Raw genomic sequence first — 20,519 nt, 5'->3', positions numbered from 1 at the left:
TTAAAGTTGCGGTACGGCGCTAGCGCTACACCGGGCTCTTAGTGTGTGCCGTTGGTACATGTACCTGAGTACTTGAACATGTGCGGAAGGCTGCAGTATTGTACATAAAACTTAATGCGACTGCTTTGTTGCTTTTACCATATACTATGTAGGTAGGTACTTGCGTGCGTAGTGTATTAATATCTTTGATTTGCCTCCTGTTTCTTTCCGCCAGATAAACTGTAGGTCATGTCCGATGTACTGTACATTGGCATTTATTGTGCAGTTACATGGATAGTACACGTATCTGTGGATGCACAATCGGCATGGGTCCCCGCTAAGTTTCTACCCCTGTCATAAGGCCAAGCAAGATGGGAGGTACCATTTTTTGAATCCATTAAATCCATTACTCATATGTAATCTGCTCCTAGACGAATTATCCATGACCACCAATACAATTCTACCCAATCAGCCATGCCTTACTTTGCGTCTCTCACATCCCTGTCCCCGTTATATCCGGATACCTGAGTTATTATGTATTGTACGGCAACAAAGCACCGAGGGCGGTTAGGTAGGTAGCAGAACAGCGGTGGTGCGGTAGAGGTAGTGTGCTCTGCTTTTTTTTTTCTCTTTATTATTATATATCATGTACCTCCCCTTCCCTTTTCTCTCCGCTTCCCGATCGCACGATCCAGGAATTACGTCCCGTATGTGATTCTTCGCGATAAGCCGGACGACCTCGACCTCGACCTCGACCTCATCTGCCTTCGCCTGGCGCCTGGGAGGACAACCAACCACAACATTTCCTAGCCCAACCCACCTTGGATAACTTGGTAACCTCCGGTGCGACAAGACGTTGCGGACTCGGGTCAGACTCCCCCAACTGCAGATAAAATACCTACGGTTTTCCTTGGAAAGACAGAAAGATTTCGTCCGGCGTCGTACGAGAGAGCGTTCCGATGCAGCAGACGAACACCGTCGTCGAAACGGAGACACAGCTCCCTCTGGGATGGCGCGAGAGGTTGAGCCCGTCCAAGCTAAAGACAATACCAGGCCGTTATAACCTACCCCGAATGTTCAGCCACTCGTCCAAGCAAATGCGAGAATCCGGTCCCAACCCGGCGAGGAGTATCTCCGCTTTGCAAACTTCTTTTAAGATCACAGATACCTTTGAGCTCCTGAGGACAAGAAAATGGAGCGTATTCGACGTGCAACATCTTGGATTGGCCGGTTTCACAATTTTCTCGCTCTGGATTATTGACCCGTCGGCGCCTATCATTAAGACTCTCGCTGCCTTAGGGTACCTCTCGCTTTTGTTCATGCCTATAACAAGACAATTCTTTCTCCCGTCATGGCCTATATGGACTTATCTACTCTACTTTTTCTCCAGCCGGTAAGCATCCAAGATTTTTAAAGAGCTCTTTTCCGCGCTTCGGTTATTTCACCTTCCAGTCGAGGAGGGTGGCAATTTTATTCATATCGCTAACTAGCTGATTTCAGCTTTATCCCGTACGACATTCGTCCGGATATCCTCGTGAAGGTGCTTCCTGCTTTAGAAGATATTCTATATGGCGTCAGCTTTTCAAACGTCCTTTCCGCATGGACACATCCTGTCCTTGACCTATTCGCCTGGATTCCATGTAAGACAATCCCCATTTTCAGATATTTTCATCTTATCTATACAAGGCCGGGGTCCTGCTCGGGTGTTTCGCATCTGAAGATCTTACATTGATCCAATTGACTTACAAGAATCCGTTGCTAATTTGATTCCCTATAGACGGACTGGGACACTTCGGGCTTCCCGCTATTTGCTCCGTGATCATGTTTATTTTTGCTGCTCCGGGTACCCTCCCGATGTTCGCTAAAAGCTTTGGATGGATGAGCGTTTTGGGTGTATCAATACAGCTCTTTTTCCCATGCACACCACCCTGGTACGAAAGACTGCACGGTCTCGAGCCCGCAAAATACGGAATGCAGGGTTCCCCGGCCGGGTTAGCGCGGATCGACGCACTCTTCGGCATCGACATGTACACCACTAGCTTTACCACGGCACCCGTACCTTTCGGAGCTTTCCCGAGTCTTCACGCCGCCGACGCGATCCTCGAAGCCTTGTTCCTCACTTATTGCTTTCCCAAACTTAAGGGATTCTGCTTATTCTACGTCTGCTGGATTTGCTGGGCGACGATGTATCTGAATCACCACTACGCCGTCGATCTGCTCGGCGGTGGCATTATTGCTTATTCCATCTTTGCTGTGGTTAGGAAATACTGGCTGCCAATTCAGCAGCCTGGAAAGTACCGATGGGAATACGAGTACGTCGAAGTTGGCGCTACCAAGAAGAATAAGACTCTAGACGAGGAACTTGGATACGGTCCCGTCGGAGTCACTAAGCGAAGTACTGAACTGTCGGACGAATTTACCGTCTTGGACAGCTTTGTACACTCGGGGTCGTCGAGCGGGAGCTCGAGCCCGATATCAAGCACCCGGAGCGACAAGAGCGATAGGAGAAGAGACTAATTGCATAGAAGAGGCAGCATTGGCATTATGATACCACGATACACTTAATGTTAGAAGTTAAGATGAAATAAATTAATACCGCCGAAAGGCGAGATCATTACTCTATCTACGTCTTCCGCGAATTTGAAAGATGATCTACATCCGTGATATATCGGAAGATATTAGTTTGTACTATTGGGCCTTATAGCATGATATATTAGTCGATCGATTTATCTGAAGCCGATTTTGCATATTCTGAAGCCCATACTTTTAGGCAGATTGCCCTGCCTAGGTGACTATCATGTATGTCACGACGCCGCTCTTAATAGATGAATCTTGAATAACTGTTATTATCATGCATGAGCTAATAGGTATAGCATAGGCGTCTATATGTCCGCTTTAGAATATCTTAACGCCACAGAAGGAATATATTTTCAATTATATCATTCACCAAGATTCGGCTGGAAGTGAATTCTATTGATCTACATCATACCCTTCAGATTGCAGCATCTCCCCCGATGCTCGTCTTCCCAACAGCAAACTTCTGTTTTTCACTAGAATCCAGAATTTGACCCGCCAGGCCTTCTTCAGCGTGACTTTCGTTGTCGGAGGCGTGCTCGGCATCTTGCTCGACCGGAACGTGGTTACGGACAACAAGCCACGTGGGGAATACCGATAGACCTATAGAAATGGGTGTTAGTCTGTATGAAATAGCTCAGGATCCAAATATCAAGGCCCAGGATCATTATTGATCAGATCAAACTTACCAAGCAGGATGGTATTTACGGCTAGAGGCACACGCCCGGCAACCCTGAATTTTTGCGTATTGATTCCAAAACTAATGGCCTGAGCAAAGCTCTCCTGTCCTCTTAAGATGCCCGAGAACCGCGTCAACTCCGAGATATTGTCAGTCATGCTAGCGACGAGGTAATCTACTGCGAATTAGCAATACTCCCTCTATGATACCCCCCCCATTAGGCCATTAGGGGATGTTGAGGCCACTTACAAAGCCAATTCTGAAGTGACTGTCGAGAAAAGTCCCACAGGACCAGCACGAAGAAGCCCTCGACGAAACCCTTGTCCTCCCAGTCGTAGGCGGGCGGGTTGCTGTTATACCGAATTTGAATCACCCAGCCGTATACCCAGGCCACTATGTGCACCACGACGACGTAGAAAAAGCCGACCGCTATGCGCTTCTTGACCGGAAGACCCTTATAATCCAGCAGCGTGCTCATGATTTGCGACGAGAGCAGGGTGCCGAAGTTGTTCACGAAGCCGATCAAGGCGCGCGCCCGCACGCCGAAGTAGTACGACTGGAAGTTGCTGCTGTACTGGTTGAAGTAGGCCGCCCAGAAAACCGGTAGCAGGAGGAGGATGTCCTTGCGCTTGCAGGCCGTCCATAGCGCACGGAACTCCCCTGCGAAAGAGCCTTCGCTCTTGATGATAACTTTCGATCCATCCGAACGCTGCACTTTCTCCGGTGGCGACAGCGCCAGCGCGAGAGGAGCCGCAACGCATTGCAGCGCGATGAATATCAGGTATACTTGGTATCCTACCTTGCCCTTAGCCTTGGTGCCCTCGTCGTGGTTCAGCGCGAGCACGATGGCGCCGCCGACCAAGGGTCCGCCCGTGCGGAACCACAGCCATATGTTCAGGTAACGGCCTCTTTTTCCAGGCTCGGGATAGCCTACCGCGATAGCTGCTTCCGAGCACCAAAAAGCTGTACGATTTCGAGTTAGCAGGTTGTACGAACATAGTTAGGTACATATATCTATATATTATATGAATGGAGCCGTACCACCAGCGCTCAACCCGCACGCCACGGCGCCGACTAGCACAAGCCAAGTATTGCCGAAACGATTGTTCGCATACAAGCCAGCCGAGTAAACAGGGTACCCGATAGCACCCAGAAAAAGCGTCCATCGTAGACCAATGCTGTTGGCGAGGGGCGCGCCGAACAAGCACATGAACCCCATGATGGCGAAGACGAGCGAGTTGGCCGCGTTAACCAAGTACGGCTCTTGCGCGCCGCCGGCGCCTAGGTTGTTCATCGCGTTCCATAGTCCTGGGGCGATGAAGCCGACGCCGCCGATGACGAAGGCGTTGAAGAGCGTTGTGTGGTACCACGTGCGCTTCTGCTTGACCGCGGGGCTACTCATTTTGCTGGTCGACTTGGGTGGATCGTGGGTATTGCCCGGCTCGAGTTTAGCGGTTTGGCTGTCGACAATGCCGTCGGAGAAGGCGAAAATCTACAAGAGGCCCTAGTCCAACTCGCCAGCTTAAATGAGATGCGACTTATATGATATTTATATCATACCGGTGGTATGGGATCACACCTTGACGTTTAAAGTCTTCGTTTTTCTTGTGACGTTGTGCAATAAGCTGCTCCGATGGCGACATCTTGGCTCGGTCCACAACCCCGGCCTGCTGCAGGGTATCGACCGCTCCGGGTCCATAATTTCGGCCATTCTGGCTGGATCTAGGCCGTAAAGAAATGGACTTGCCGATTCCAACCGTTAGGAGACGAGATATGTTTTGATATGGGAGTTCTTTATGGGACTGCTTTACCTAGGAACAGAGAAGAATGGGAGATTATTGGATACATGAACTCTCTGGGACAACATCGAGGGAAAGACTGCCTGATTTAATAGACAGTCTCGAGTATTTTCTTGACAAGGAGCGAAACTCAGGTAGCTAATATACAGTTATTTGGTACTGACTTGCCAAGAAATATCCCCGTATAAATAGAATAAACCGTCGCAGAATTCAATGGGATCCTCGTACACAGCTGCTTATGATACTCTCTGCTCTTCAACAGCTGCTCTTGCAGCGGTAACATTGTCCAATGCACCTGGCAGATCCGAGTGAATACATATACTAAACCCTTGCCTATCAACGGGTATATCCACCGCATTCCCGCTCCTGGAAATGGCCTGGCCTTTACTCGTGAAGATGCGGATGCGTTCAGCGATCAATTCTGGAGTAACAGGGGCGGACTCTGCCACTGGTACCAGTCCGCCTTGGTCATTATAGTCGATATCTACATAGAATTCGGGGATAAGCTCTACTCCGAGCCTCTGGCAGTCCTCGACCATCTGTTTAGTTGGTAGTCCATAAATAGGGACCTTAAAAGTTTTGACGGCGCGAAGGACGGCATCTCGAATACCAGCATCTCGCTGGATATAGAAGTAGAGCTCGCCGTGTGGCTTGACGTGGTTCAGCGGCATATCCTCTGCAGCGACTATAGCTGCAAGAGCACCGACTTGATATAACACCAAAGCATACATATCTTCGGGAAAAATCTCCATGCGGCGACGGCCAAAGCCAAGGAGGTCCGGCATTCCCGGGTGAGCACCAACTCGTACACCACGTTGCTTTGCGAGGCGAACTGTATACACCATGGTAGAAGGGTCACCGGCGTGGAAACTGTTTAGGGTTAGTTGGGATAGAGCTAGAGTTGATGAGAACTAACCCGCAGGCGATATTTGCTACATCGATATAGCGCATTAAGTCCTCGTCAGGTCCCTATCGACCATATATGCATGAGCTAGGGGAAACAGTAAACGGCAGAGGAAAGGTCTTACTAGTTTCCATCTTCCAAAGCTTTCCCCTAAGTCGCAGTTGATCTCTATCCATCGCGACTTGGCTTTATCTTCAGACATGGTGTTTTCCGCACTGGATCTATGATATTTATTTTGGTTGGGCTTTGGAGGTTATAAGCTTAATTATAAGATTGAGGCTTTGTATAGCCGTTGAAGATCGACGATCCCCGAGTTCACCCCGCAGATACGTAACTCGCCCGGAGGGTTCCGTTTATACAGTAGATTGTTATCTGTATCCCTACACGAGACCAGTCGCTATAGACACCCACCAATTAACTCTGGGCATATCGACCCCGGGGGCTCTCCGTGTATGCGGGATACTGATTACCGGTTGTATCAAGCCTTTTTAATACTACTGTCATGGAAAACCCCGCAATCTTGGAGGTTTTATTTCCTAGAGGCCTGGGTATACCTACCTACCTACCTATGTATGCTACCATCCATTCCTTGAAGTTTGAATATCGTGCATCTACCTATCATAAAAAATATACTGAATGCAAATAAGACAAAGAGCCATTTTAGATTACTGGAAGCTAACATAGTTACTGAAGTTACTGAAGTTACTGGCATCGGTACCCTACGTATAGTAGCAGAATAGCCAACCCATCTTAATCAGGCTTATGAAGGAGAACAAGCAATGTACCAGATGACACCAACGTCCCTTCTTGAACCAGAACTTCCTTTACCACGAAACCATGATGAGACTCCTCTGCTATTACTGGAATCTCCATCTTCATGGCTTCAAGTATAACAATCACTTTCTCTTGCTCTATTACGTCGCCGCGACTAACTTGAATTTTCCAGACCTTGCCGACCTGAGGCGACGAGACTGCCACTACTCCTGACTCTACGTCAATTATCTCTTGAGCGCTGGCATGACTCTGTTCTTGGTCCAGTTGCCACTCTGATAGTAACTTTTCTTCGCGGACGCGCATAACTTCTTCTGCTACTCCCTGCCTGGCGCGAAACTCGAGCGTCTCTGGTAGACTGCGTTTCTCATGATCCTTGGCAAGTTCGGCTTGGAAATCAAATATGGTTTCTTCAACCTGTATCTTATATACGCCAGCCTCGAACTGCCTCGAAATTTCCTCGTACTCGTCGAGATTCACCTCGTAAAAGTCTACTAGGTCAAATGGCTCGCATAGCCACGGCTTGCCTTCCCTGAAGCCTGGCCGTAAGGCGTACGTGTCCCAGACTGGAATTGACTTGGCAAGCATCATATAACCACCAGGCTGGTCAGCCGGATATATGCAGAACATACCGCCCCCAAGACCCACTGTCCCAGGGGGTGTAGAAATACGCGTTGGGTTATATTTCTGAGAAGTTAGGCGCGCTATAGGATCCAGAGGCCATAGGAGTGGCAATCCTGACATGAAGCCGACAGTAACGACAAGAAATCGCGTCTTGAGAAGGATATCGAAAACATCGCTACGGGAGGTAAGCCCGTTGTTCTCTTGCACATAAGAGACGTTATCCGGGACATATACAGCTTTGTTGCGTTGCAAGGTAGTATAACGACTCTCCGCTTCACGGACCGAAGGATGATCGAAGACGATGGGGAGGCGAAAACGACGCGCCGCTAAAGGTTTCTCAATGTTGCTGCTTTGTTGATGGGCTTCCTTGATCAAGAGTACTACATTTGGTTGAGAAATCGTGCCCGGTTCATACTCGACCGTGATGGCTATCATAAAAACTTAGTCCTGCTACCAAGCAGTATCGTCTGAAGAGTATACTTACAATTAATGTTAATGTGTGTAAAAGTCCCCGGGACGTTACGGCTCTGTATAGCTCTAGCTAGGTTATTTGTTGCTACTGAGGTCTCAAGACCTGCCTTTTGAGAGACGTCTACATTGACGATTATAAAGCGATCGCCGCCCTGAATATGATGGCGGAAATTAGAGAAGTCCAGCTATTTCACTGTATCAAGAAACTTACTTGGCGTAATGTCAGTCTTGGCCCTCCATGATTACTCGAAATCACTTCCAATATTGCATCTGGCTTTAGATGTTTTTCTTTTATCTCCAAAAGAGACAGCACATTCTCGTGTTCTAGAATACCGCCGGCTATATGCTTTGAGACTGCGCCGATGAAACTAGCCTTCTGGCTCGCTAGCTTCCGAGCGGAACTGTAAAATACGGGTGTCAACCTCGTCTTGTCGCCAGGTTTGAGTCTTCCTAGTTTCCATAGGTCTGCAGAGACAACCGTAGAGGAAGAAAGAAAGCCACCTAGCCCAGGAGAATCTTGCGGGAAAATTACACAGGTATCGCCTGTCCAGTTAACGCCTCCTGGCGATGGATAGTGATAGTCGATGATATTGCTTGGATGACTACCGCCGTCCCCTCCGTTTTCTCGAGCCCATTTAATCTGTGGACCGATTAGGCGTATCCCCGTTCGGTTGCAATTATGGTCCACGGTCCATTCGGTTGAGTAGAGAGTTCGTCTACCGATTTCTGTGATGTAGTCGTCGGAATCGTGTGGACCGTGCATCACATAGATATCTGTCACAGTAGTAGGGGGAATCAGGCCCGATGGCAGTTGATACGTATCGGGTAGGTCAGATTGTTCAATATGAGCTACATCTATATGGTCGCCACGTCGTAGTTGTCGGCCCTTCCATCAATTTTAGTAATTAAATGACCTCCTTTGGTGATGAGCATACTCACTTGTATACCTCCGAGAGCGAGGTTCGGTGTGGTAGACTTGGATCCAAGCCATTCGGGCCTACATTATGTTAACGGATAAAGTTAGCAATCGTCCTGGGATTACTTACACCCCTGGAAGCCCTCCTCGGATCGCAATGTAGCATCGACCTCCCGGACTGGCGGATACTCCTATCTTCAGTACTTCTCCGGGATTCATAATAATCCTAGACCACATCTGCTTAACTTTTCCGTTCACCTCTACGGAAAAAGGGGAGCCGGTAATAGCTATCACACTTAAGCTAAAGAATTTGAGCTTCGGTCCACGAGCGGTGACTTCGAGACATTCTATATCCTCCGAGTTCCCAACGAGCAAATTGGCAACTACAGCAACATTAGTGGTGATATAGCTACATAATTGGGCTAATTCCAATTAGTAAATCAGTATAACGTACTAATAGCAGCCAAGTCATCCATTGGTCCACTTGTTGGTATTCCGTAACCTTTGCGTGTCCTGTTACGAGCTTGCTGGACGGTGGTGAAAACACCCGGATCATCAATTTGGATGCCCGTAGGATGGAAGGTAAATTGTGTATCCAGAAATGTTGTCAGGGTTCTTCCTTCGGAAAACTCTTGAATAAGTTAGTTGAGAATAGACCTAGATAAAATGCTATAGCTCTACTTACCCGTCGAACTAATTATCGACTTCAGCATTGTCAAGTTCGTCACAAAGCCCCCGATTTCTGAGGCATCCAAAGCTTTTCGCATAGTTGCAATTGATTCTTCTCTTGTAACACCATGCACAATCACCTTGGCCAACAGCGAGTCTAGCTCCACGTCAGATGAAGTTTGAACGGAACTTGAGCTTCACTTACCGAAATAGGGGCTAACAAATGTGCCAAGCTGTATCCATGTATCCACCCGAGCGTGTTTATGAGGCCAAGCAACTGACTGGACAAAACCGGAGCTAGGTAGGAAAGAATCAGCTGGGTTCTCACAGCATACACGGGCTTCGATTGCGGAGCCTCTTGGGGCCGCCTCCGCTCGTATCCTCAGAAGCTCCTCAGAAGGAATTCCGGTTTCTTTTAACAGTTGATGCTTAGCCTGCTGTAGCATCAAAGCGACAAGATCCACCCCATAGCAAAGTTCCGTGACGCCGTGCTCGACTTGCAAACGGGTATTCATCTCCAAAAAGAAGAAATCGCCCGTTTCATCGTCGACGAGAAATTCTACAGTTCCAGCTGAACGATAGTTAATGGATCTCGCAAGAGTCAAGGCGGAGGAGATAAGACGATTCCTTAACTCGGGTCTATCGACCAGATATGGGCTAGGAGACTCTTCTATCACCTAATATAGAGTCAAACATCAGTGATCAGGATCTGATACTTGAAGGGATAAATAGACCTACCTTCTGGCGGCGCCTTTGTATACTACACTCTCGTTCGCCAAAATCTACTACTTCGCCTATCCCGTTTCCAAAGACCTTGGGTATGACAGTTAGAACTGTTACTGACTAAATATTGAATCAACCAGCTAAACATACTTGAATCTCGATGTGGTGGCTGGAGCCATAGTATTTCTCTAAAAAGACTCCCGTATCGCCGAAAAGTTCTTTCGAGCGGCTCTCCACGTTGGCGAATGCTTTCGGAACGTCGTTCTCGCTCTCGCAAATATATTGGCCCATACCGCCGCCGCCACCAGAAGCTTTTACTATGACCTAAATGAGGCAGGCTTGAAGTTAATAAATGTTAATAAATGCACCAACCCGGGAGACTTTAAAATCGAATCCGTACTGATGGTATCAGAATCAAATCATATAAAAGAATAGGGGCTAACCGGAAACCCTATCTTCTGTGCTATTTCAAGCGTCTCCGCTGCACTCCTCAGTAAGCCAGAGCCTTGAATAACAGGAATACCTGCGGTAGTAGCCAGGCCTCTCGCTACATGTTTTAAGCCCATCTGATAGATTGCTTCGCTGTCGGGGCCTATGAAGATGATGCCCGCATCGTGAACCCGACGAGCAAATTCCGCATTTTCGCTTAGAAACCCATACCCAAGAAATATGGCATTGATATCTTTCTTCTGGCATATCTCAAGGATTGTATCACTGAAATTGATTTATTAGTGACATTGGTAATGAGCAAGGTATAAACCAAGTTTACATATTTGTGTATGCTAGAGGACCTTCTCCTTCAAGTAGGACGCTCGAATCAGCAAGACGCACATGAAGTGAACTAGCATCTGCCGTGGTAAAAATAGAGACGCACGGGAACGATAGCTGTTTACATGCTTGGATACACCGTACGGCAATTTCGCCGCGGTTCGCAACGAGTATACGAGGAATAGGAGACATTGTACAGGCTACTGCATTTCTAAGAAACTACGAGGAAAGATATGTTTTGAGAAAGGATACGTGCTGATTATACTACTTGGCAGTAAATACCTTTACGGCTTTAATACTAATAGGGGTTGGCCGTAGTATTGTATGCTTGGTAACTAGGTAGTGATGAGGGGAACTGATAAGCGTCCAGGGGGTGATTGGACTAGGGATACCACAGATAGGCATTTGGCACAACCGTGAATGGGGTTAAGAAGATCTCAGTGTCTTTCAAAGCAGGTGTTTAAGGCTATCCATCATTGGTAGTTAGCTACTGTAACCTTGTCTTGGTTTGAGATAGGTTTGAACTCGTAACTACCTTTTTTGTATTACATAGGTGATCAACCTATAGACTTGTATATATATAGCCTGGAGATGGTACCTCTAAGATGTCGTATTACTATAAAGCAATTATAGAGTGAGAACTTCTAATAAAATATCGAGGTGTCAATCTAGGTGATCAAGTATAACTGGTAGCTAACCTAGTGATGTAATATCAACCGGATCCCTGAGAGAGGGGAGGGGCTGGATTTACGTTGAGCCGAACCGAACAATCAATTTGGTAACCCTTGTGAAGGCAATCCGTACATATGAGATAAAAACAGTCGGGTAGACTACCAAGGATTCCTAAAGTTACCGAAAGTAAGCCATGCTTGTACTTTTGATATCATCGTGGCCCTTCGATATCGTATTCGAGTATGTGTCTTAGAAGAAGACTTTAGCCAATAACATAGCCGGACTGCGGGATGAGGTCCCACTATGGACGAGTCATTGCTGCCTGCTTTACTAACGTCCTATGCGGCTGTGCCGCAGAAGATGTATATAAAAGGACATGGATGAGCATGATTCTCCTTTTCGATATATTCATGCTGTAAAAAGTATTCAATATCAATTATGACAGGTCCATCCAGCATACAAGATGAATATGACATCGTCAGTCACGAAGAAACCGCGTTGAGCCCCGAAGACTTGGAAGAAATACGAAACTGGCTTAAGCCCACCGACTACCTGGCCGAATCTGGTGAATTCCGCCGTCATCTCTCATCCCAAGCTCCCGGAACCGGGCTTTGGATTTGCGAGACTGATGAGTATAAGAAATGGCATGACTCTTCAGAGCATGGCAGCCTTTGGATAAAGGGAGTCGCTGGCGCAGGGAAAAGCGTCATAGCGGCTTCGGTTGTTAATCATTTGCGCACATCTGAGGACTGTCCTGTCCTCTTCATGTTTTTCCGAAATATCGTCGCAGCCAATTTCTCACCGCGTGCTCTTATTCAAGATTGGCTTACCCAGCTTCTGCCCTATTCTCCTAGGCTACAGTTTTCTCTCCAGTCACATATAAAGACAAGCTTGATAGAGACTTCGGACAGTGAACTCTTTCAGCTTTTTCTTGATGGATTATCATCTGTCCCAAAATGTTTCTGTATTGCTGACGCCCTGGACGAGATGGACGAGATGACCCCTGGAAACAGGCCGCTTCTAGATAGGCTTAATAGCTTGGCTACCTATCGTCCTCATTCCTTGAAACTGCTCATCACCAGTAGGCCCAAGCAGTATCTGCAAAGTGCCTTAAGAGACTCGTCGATCGTTCACATTAGCCTCCAGCAGCGTCTTGTAGATGCCGATATAGCAGCATATCTACATCATCGATTTGATAAGTTTCCTAAAACCGACAATGCACAAGAAATTAAACAGAAGGTCATTGACATGGTAGCAAAAATGTCTCAAGGCTTATTTCTGGTTGCAAAGCTTACGATGGACCAAGTGGAAGCTGTTTTTCTCGCAGAGGGCCCAGTAGATATATCTACTCTAGAAGAAACACTCCCCGTGGGACTGGAACAGACATACACAAGCCTTCTAGCGAAGCAGCGCGAAGAGAATGGGATAAATATAGACACCCAGGTGTTTGTTCTTGAGGCGGTCACACATTCCTCACGCCCTTTGCGACTGAACGAATTGGCAAGCTTAATGAAATCCGTTTGTCCGGCTGTTGAAGCACCTTCAGGCTTCAAGGTTCTAGTCGCTACTTGCTGCGCGCCTCTGATAGAAGTTTTTGAAGATGAAACGCTACAAGTAATTCATCATTCATTCACTGAATTCTTGCGTGGCGAAATGCGCAACCTACAAAATGTTGACGCGACAATTGCTTTCCCAATAATTGAATCTGGAAAAGCGCATAAGCATATGTCTATGAATTGTCTTCGATACCTCCAGTCTGGCTCCTTGCTTCTTGAAGGCGAGCAATCCGACAACATGACTACGGAGTCATCAGTCACCTATCAGAAGCCCCGGCACCTGATTGATCCAGACGAAGAACACCATAAACGTTCCCACCTAGGCTTAAAAGAGGAAAAAGACCTCTTTAATTACAGGAAGGCTCGCTTGCGACATCCGTTTTTAAGTTATGCCGTGGAGAACTGGTCATATCATGCCGGTCTTTACGGCGATGTGGAAGATGAGGAGCTGTTCAGCACCGTCTTAGGTTTTCTCAGTCCAGATGATATAGCTTTCAGAAGGTGGCTCGTTCTTCAATGGGGATCGACGTTGAAGAGTAAAGAAGACACGGAAGGCTTGCCGACAGGACTTCACATCGCTGCTTTCTTGGGCCTATCTTATCTCGCCCTCAAGTTAATAAAGGAAGGCCTACAAGTGTCCACAGTGGATGCTCAAGAACGCACCCCGTTACATTGGGCAGCTGCCAATGGGCACACAAGACTTGTATCATTGCTGATCCAGCATGGAAGTGTTCCGAATGCTGAAGATGGACGTGGCCTGAAGCCAATCCATCTCGCCGTAAAACACGCCTCAGTAGTGAAAGTATTGCTCGAAGCTGGCGTGGAACCCGACACGATCAAAACGAAGGAAAACCATGCAGGACTCCTCCTAGGAGGGGAGAAGATCACAAAGGGAGAGTGCGCAATCCTCTACGCCAGCCAAGGTGGATACTCAGAGACTATCATAACGATGATCCCTTTTTGCAAGCCGGAAACGTTAGAGCACCTCCTATGCGAATGCTGTCGATTTAGTCGAACGGAGTCTGTCTTGACTATACTGGAAACTACGGATGTCTCGGCAAACGCGACGTATCGTGGGGCGACTGCTCTATACTTCGCGTGCAGTACAGCCAACGTGAAATGCGTCCAAGCCCTCATAAGCCGAGGGGCAGATGTAACTCAAACATCAAAATGGGCCCCTCGACGTACTCGTAACGGTGGCCCTTGGGGTCAAGACACCGTAGATGCCCCGATACACTGCTTAGTGAAGTCGTGGCGCGACGATAATGATCCGTCGTGCCGGGCTATCCTAAGAATGTTGATAAAGGCAGGTGCCGATCTTGAGCAGGTCGACAGCGAGAATAATACCGCTCTGCTCATTGCTGCTGGTGCCCCACTAAGAAACAGTCGAGCCTCACCTCGCGTATCTGCTCTGAAAGCCTTGCTAGAAGCAGGAGCAGACCTGAATAAGACCCATGTTCATGGAGATACTCCTATGAATTTGGTTTTGCGCCTGGATCGTGACCTTAAGGCCATACGACTTCTTCTAGAGGCTGGGGGCGACCCAAATAAAAAAGGGCATTATGGCGAAACAGTCCTACACTGTGCGCTTAACCAGCCGGGGATGGTAACAGGGACCGAGAACACAGAATCTATTGTTAAACTCTTGCTCGAAAACGGCGCCGATCCAAACATTAAGGACGACCATGGATCTACGCCCGTATATAAAGCGATGTCTGCCGGGCTCGAGGTCTTCCAAATACTACTCGCAAGATGCAACGACGACGCTGTTAAAAAGCGATGTTGGTTCGGATTATCCTCCCAGTCCGGCATTGAGAGGTTCACGAAATACCTCGAGTTGTTACTCGCAGAAGGCATTGATATTAATTCCAGAAATGCAACAAATGGTCGAACTCTTTATCTCCTGTGCCTTTCCTCTGAGGACAAGCTACGGATACTCCGAGACCACGACGCGAAAACTGACGTAGTCGACAATTTTGGTAACAATTCTCTCCATATTCTTTGTTACGGAGTTTTGTGTCCGCAGGATAGACTAGAAAAACGTATTGCTACCGACGGAGTAGATCCACTCAGTACCAACCATGCGGGGGATACTCTCCTCCATCATGTTGCTTCATGGTATAATGGCGAACGACAGGCAGCCGACTTATTACGCTGGATTATTGGTGTGGGGATCCCTGTAAATGCCGTGAACAGCAAGGGTACTACAGCTTTGCACGTATACCAAAAGAAACTCGCCTACGGCAGTACTATCCACAGCAAGGAGCGCATCGATTTCATCGACGTAATCAACAATCGGGGCCAGGTCGATTTCGAAATAAGGGACAATGATGGCTTGACCGCTTTACATCTAGCGTCTATGAGGTCCGAGAAAAACTTGAGCTTGCTGATCGATGCTGGAGCCGACTTGAGTTTTTTGACGCATGATGGGCAAAATGCCCTTCATATCTCCTGTCGAGCCCGGATGCCGAGTATTGTCTGCCAAATACTACAGCTGAAAACCATTGACTTTAATAAGAAGGACGGCTTCGGTAGGACGCCGCTTCATTATGCATGTAGCTCAGGAGAACCGGAGTCCGTGGCTTTTCTATTGAGGTACGGCGCCGATATCCGGGCGGTAGACTTAAATGGGTTTACTCCCCTCCATGCCTGTGCCCAGTCCACATTAGAGCAAAACATCTGGGACGCATATGATCAGCGGTATGAATGGCTACGCAGCCCAGCCAGAGATGTCTTTCGGCCACAATCTTCCAGTCCCAAAACCCGGCCTTGGTATCGAGAAAGTTATAGCTCGAAAATGAAAACTAGCAATAGCTCTCGTGCTATTGGGACGATCGTGAAAATGCTTCTGGATGCCAACGCCGATATTGCCGCGGTCGATAAATCTAAATTGACAGCGTTAGATGCCGCCCTTTTAGCTGGCTGTGCGGAGTTTGTTGAGGTGTTTGCCAAGGATGAGGCACTTTTCGAAAAAGCAACGAAAGCTTTAGATAACGACGAGGGCACTGCGAAACGAGCAGAAGGAATTCGACGGAACATGAGAGCCCATATGGAGTTATTACGACCAAGATCTGCTCTGGCTAACCTACATGAGAACAAACTTGTCCTTGACGAAGTTATTAGGTCTCCTTTCACATACTTAGGGCTTCTAACGGATGAGGATGCTGCACAGTTAATTAATACCGGCTTTGAAACCAACCAGCTTGAATCCTCTTACAACCAGCTTCTGAGGGAACTTATGAAGCCCGGCCATACGGAAGTTGCCGAACAGGTATCTCGAGTGATATTGCATTACAGTTCTTATACGGCTCTTCGAGAGAGAATCGAGATAGATCGAAAAGTTCAGGGATTCTACTATGATTCCCAGGTCAGAACTGCCCTGCAATTAGCATGTCAGCAGTCTAAATCGAATATGTTGACGTTACAATTCCTGATAGGAAAGCTACGTGTTAATGTCAATGCGCAAGGTGCACGCATTAGTGCCGACTGCCAGGACCGTACGCATAACAGAGATATAATTCCTACTGGGACTGCGCTTCATATACTTGCATCGGCGGATCATAGTTGGCAGTTGGAGGGTATGAGATATCTTCTTTCCCATGGAGCTGATGTGAACGCTCTAGACGAGGAAGAGAGATCTGCTTTGCACATCGCCGCCTGCGGTAAGAAGTACAAAAATGATAATGTCCAAGGTTTTTGGAGACTTGATATGGTACGGATTCTTTTGGATTATGGGGCTAATCCAAATATCCTCGATAAGACGGGGCTTTCACCTCTCCACAAGGCCTCTGCCGCTCCGGACATTATGAAAGATTTGCTTCGCAGAGGTGCAGATCCGGCCATCGGAAATCGAAATCCTATGTTTTTAGCAATATATGACCAGAATCTCTCGGCATTGGAGACACTTCTAGACCATGGACTCAGCGTGGATTTGCTCGATGAAAAATACCCCAGCCGAATGGTGGATTACAAATTGACAGAGCCTCGAAAAGTATATGCGCTGCTATGTGCGGCTTTTGCCGAACAGTTGAACACAAGCGTCGAAAACTCGGTACCGCTACTCCAGGCTCTCGTACAGCGGGGTGCTAATTTATATCTGCCACTAAACGACAACGAAACTCTGCTTCATTTTCTCTTCGAATTCCCAGAGTACGAAGTCCTGAATGCACTCCTACGGGAGCCATGCGTGTCCCGAATCGATTTCAACTACCGTGATCAGCGTGGCCGGACGGTCCTGATAGCTTCGTGCGACTGGCGTGAAGTTTTGCCAGGATATTCGTATCGTCACTGGGACCCAAAAACACCAGGGCCCCCGCTGCGGATATTGGATCGTGGGGCTGATGCGACGCTGGCGGATAACGAAGGAAAGACGGCGCTGCATCATCTCTTAGAGAACCCAGGAATTCCTGATGACGTTATTATTCAATTCATCAATCGTGAGGAAGTTGCTCCTACCTTATTTCTGAAAGACATCCATGGATTTTCGCCGTTTCACTACGCTTTGCGTATCCTACGACCTAAGGTTTGCGAGTTGTTGCTCTCGAAAGGCGCCAGTATGGACCCTGACCCGAACGGTTTCACAGTGCTTCATAATATAGCTTCCCAATGTCTGAAAACGCGTCGCAAACCACCCGGCTCCGGACATATAGACATAGAGCTACCTGAAGACTATTTTGACCAATGCTTAGCTCTTTGGCAAAGGTTCATAGCGGCAGGATTCTCTATCAACATAGCCGATAACGCCGGCAACACTCCCCTTTTTACGTATCTATTATCCGAGGATAAAGACCAGCGCATGGAGCATTCTAGAGAATGTCATCTTCATCACTACGACAAGCTTTTTCCGCCCAATAGCCGCGTTGATATATTCGCTGTGAATGAAGAGGTCGAGACGGCGTTACATGTGATTGCTAGGAGAGAAAAGACATATTATACGAGAGAGGGACATGATAAGGCAATGTTTGAAGCTTTCATGGCTAAAGGGCTAGATCCATTGAAGGAGGATGCTAAGGGGAGAAGCGCATTGGATGCTGCTAGCGCCTTTGAGAAGAATGATATCATCGCGATCTTCGGAAGGAAGTAGAACAAGGACAGTGGTGTTTGGTTTATTGAGGAGGCTTATTCGGATGCACGTCTCGCTGGAGATGGAAATTAAAGATGCGATTTATGCGCGTAGTAAACAGACAGGATGGATCTTGTGATATTGAAGCTGGGAACGATGTTGATTGAGTAAGAATCACACGACTCCACTTTATTTGGTAGAGATCTTAGATATGCCCTTATCACTTGCATCGCTATTTCCTATTTCCTTAGGGTTAGGTTAGGTAATTGAACTACCTAATGCAACGACTGAAAAGGTAAAATTAATCCGAAAGTCAGGTAATTAAAGTTCGCCGTATGATGCAATTATCTATATTTATCTTATAGTCTTCAGTCTTCAATCTTCAGTCTTAAGTCTTCTAACCTAGATCCTACATCAACATATGTAGTGCATCAACGTCTACCTAAGGTAATCATAAATCTGCCTCCTTAGGCACCCAATCCAACCCCTTTTGTTCGCCTACCAAAGTCAGTATCTTCCCTTCGTCAACAACCGCTTGCAGGTTTCTCAAAACAAGAAGTTCCATCTCTCGCTGAGTCTCGACGGTAGTTGTCCCAAGATGAGGGAGCAAAAACGCTCGGTCGTTCTTCACCAATCCAGGATGGATCTCTGGTTCGTTCTCATATACATCGAGACCTACTGCCGAGACGTGTTCCGACTCTAGCGCAGCCACCAGGTCGGCCTCATTGATCAACGCTCCACGCGCCGTATTTACAATTACGACACCCTTTTTCGTCTTGGCCAGTTCCGGTGCTGAGATTATGTGTCGGGTGCTTTCGTTCAGAGCTAGGTTAAGGGATAGCACGTCTGACTGAGCCAGTAACTCGTCAAATGACACGTATTTGGCTCCTTTCTCCAGAGACGGATCCAGCTGCCGTCGGTTGTGATAAATGATATTCATCCCGAAACTGCGCGCACGGTCTGCCATTGCCCGTCCAATCCCCCCCATCCCTAGGATTCCAAGCGACTTGCCGCGAGGGTCGTGGCCTAGCTGCACCCTCCCCTTCCAGCGGCCCTGGCGTAGCGCAATCAACGGCTCGTGCGCATATCGCAAAGCACCCAACATAAGGAATATGCCGACGTCAGCGGTAGCATCGTCGACGGCCACGGGAGTGGAGGATACGGCGATCTTGCGCTCGCTGCACGCCGCCACATCAATATTATCGTAACCCGCGCCGTTGTGCGCGATGAACTTCCAAGATGCCGGTAGCGCCGCAACGAGCTCATGGTTGAATGGCCCCGTTATTGCGGTAGAGACGTTAGACCGATAGCATCCGCTAACCGCGGCATAAGTTCCATTTCGGCAGTTCTGAAGAAACTGCTCTCGCGTTCCCTTGCGGAACTCGAGGAGTGTGTACTTGCTACTGAGGGACTTCCATTCTTCGTTTGTATGGGCCAAGTTCCCAATTAAAAGCACGGTAGGAGGCGACGACATGGTGAAAAAAAAATTGTCAGTTATATGTTTGCTGTAGTATGAAGCGGCAGCTTAGTAGTATGTATAATGTGGCGTACCTGTGTAATATAGTACATATAGCCGACAGATGCCGAACTTCGGAGGTGGTGACCTAAAATCGCAATCGTGTTGCACCAAGGTCGCGGATTCTTCCTGTTATTTACAGCCCTGTTTAAACTCCACTAACATACTGTCAGATTAGTCAGCCATGTCAGGTGACCTGAAAATCCCTAGTCCTATATAAAATAGCGGTGTAACATACGTTTCTATAATTTTATCTTAATTAATTAAATTATTAAAAATATAATAAATTAAACTTTATATAATATTTATTTAATATATATTAATTATATAATAATTAAAAGTTTTATATATTTAAACCGTATAAATTTTAAAAATAAAATCTTAATTAATGTTATATAATATAATATATATATGTTAAAATAAATTTTAAATAAATTATTATTTATTTATTATTTTATTATAAATTTTATTATATTATTATTAAGTTTTAAGTTTAAATATTTTAATGATTAAAATATATAAAATAAAACGTTTATATTATTTATTTAAAATTATTAATTTTAAAAGTAAATAAATTTTAATAATGTTAATATATAAGGAATTTAAGGTTTAATGTAGGAAGGACCAGGTATAGGTAATAATTAAGTAAGGATTAAGTGTACACTAATAAGCGTACGGTAAAGGAAAGGGAACACACGGTACTGAAATGAGGCTATCACGATCTGTTGTTGTTTGTTGTTAAGTTGTGTGTGTGTGGGTTAGCCTAAAAGGTAAACCCTTTTAGGCTTAGCCCCACGCACGTGGTGGCACGTGACTAGCTTACATAATTGGCTATT

The 20,519-nt window shown here is 46.9% G+C and overlaps 6 protein-coding genes across 6 annotated transcripts; 2 read left to right on the top strand and 4 right to left on the bottom strand.

Annotated features, from left to right (window-relative positions):
• The first annotated feature begins 713 nt into the window (after positions 1-713).
• F4813DRAFT_370629 (PAP2-domain-containing protein) lies at positions 714-2,740 on the top strand. The gene is made up of 3 exons (XM_049244548.1): positions 714-1,372; positions 1,480-1,619; positions 1,757-2,740. Exons 1-3 carry the CDS (start codon positions 939-941, stop codon positions 2,494-2,496), a joined length of 1,314 nt encoding a protein of 437 aa, XP_049096347.1. The 5' UTR covers positions 714-938; the 3' UTR covers positions 2,497-2,740.
• Positions 2,741-2,761: 21 nt separating this feature from the next.
• On the bottom strand, positions 2,762-4,474 carry F4813DRAFT_370627 (MFS general substrate transporter). The gene is made up of 5 exons (XM_049244547.1): positions 4,274-4,474; positions 3,482-4,195; positions 3,243-3,407; positions 2,859-3,156; positions 2,762-2,779 (listed from the first exon to the last, which is right to left on the bottom strand). Exons 1-4 carry the CDS (start codon positions 4,449-4,451, stop codon positions 2,972-2,974), a joined length of 1,242 nt encoding a protein of 413 aa, XP_049096346.1. The 5' UTR covers positions 4,452-4,474; the 3' UTR covers positions 2,762-2,779; positions 2,859-2,971.
• Positions 4,475-4,950: 476 nt separating this feature from the next.
• Positions 4,951-6,411, bottom strand: F4813DRAFT_206926 (LamB/YcsF). The gene is made up of 3 exons (XM_049239610.1): positions 6,060-6,411; positions 5,948-6,000; positions 4,951-5,901 (listed from the first exon to the last, which is right to left on the bottom strand). Exons 1-3 carry the CDS (start codon positions 6,135-6,137, stop codon positions 5,268-5,270), a joined length of 765 nt encoding a protein of 254 aa, XP_049096345.1. The 5' UTR covers positions 6,138-6,411; the 3' UTR covers positions 4,951-5,267.
• A 71-nt stretch (positions 6,412-6,482) lies between these two features.
• On the bottom strand, positions 6,483-11,138 carry F4813DRAFT_370610 (AHS2-domain-containing protein). Its single transcript, XM_049244546.1, has 12 exons — positions 10,879-11,138; positions 10,553-10,823; positions 10,260-10,433; positions 10,125-10,199; positions 9,592-10,063; positions 9,403-9,543; positions 9,172-9,348; positions 8,848-9,100; positions 8,741-8,798; positions 8,013-8,687; positions 7,815-7,953; positions 6,483-7,758 (listed from the first exon to the last, which is right to left on the bottom strand). The coding sequence occupies exons 1-12, from the start codon at positions 11,067-11,069 to the stop codon at positions 6,686-6,688; spliced, it is 3,699 nt and encodes a 1,232-aa protein (XP_049096344.1). The 5' UTR covers positions 11,070-11,138; the 3' UTR covers positions 6,483-6,685.
• Positions 11,139-11,987: 849 nt separating this feature from the next.
• Positions 11,988-18,188, top strand: F4813DRAFT_382624 (ankyrin repeat-containing domain protein; the record flags this gene model as incomplete). The annotated part of the gene is made up of 25 exons (XM_049245831.1): positions 11,988-12,630; positions 12,709-12,800; positions 12,840-13,067; positions 13,104-13,287; positions 13,327-13,641; positions 13,672-13,771; positions 13,805-14,080; positions 14,117-14,173; positions 14,210-14,289; positions 14,320-14,324; positions 14,355-14,401; positions 14,441-14,604; positions 14,635-14,688; positions 14,719-14,741; positions 14,784-14,804; positions 14,835-14,944; positions 14,978-14,991; positions 15,049-15,084; positions 15,118-15,212; positions 15,243-15,272; positions 15,306-15,516; positions 15,565-15,636; positions 15,670-15,722; positions 15,765-15,877; positions 15,920-18,188. 25 exons carry the CDS (start codon positions 11,988-11,990, stop codon positions 18,186-18,188), a joined length of 5,292 nt encoding a protein of 1,763 aa, XP_049096343.1.
• Positions 18,189-18,501: 313 nt separating this feature from the next.
• On the bottom strand, positions 18,502-19,789 carry F4813DRAFT_370605 (D-isomer specific 2-hydroxyacid dehydrogenase). The gene has a single exon (XM_049244545.1). It carries the CDS (start codon positions 19,639-19,641, stop codon positions 18,619-18,621), a length of 1,023 nt encoding a protein of 340 aa, XP_049096342.1. The 5' UTR covers positions 19,642-19,789; the 3' UTR covers positions 18,502-18,618.
• Between the last annotated feature and the right edge of the window lie 730 nt (positions 19,790-20,519).

The sequence above is a fragment of the Daldinia decipiens genome (assembly GCF_022478715.1).
Source record: "Daldinia decipiens strain CBS 113046 unplaced genomic scaffold F4813scaffold_37, whole genome shotgun sequence".
Lineage (NCBI taxonomy): Eukaryota > Fungi > Ascomycota > Sordariomycetes > Xylariales > Hypoxylaceae > Daldinia > Daldinia decipiens.
The sequence above is the reverse complement of the archived record's forward strand: the minus strand, read 5'-3'. Positions and strand labels throughout refer to the sequence as shown.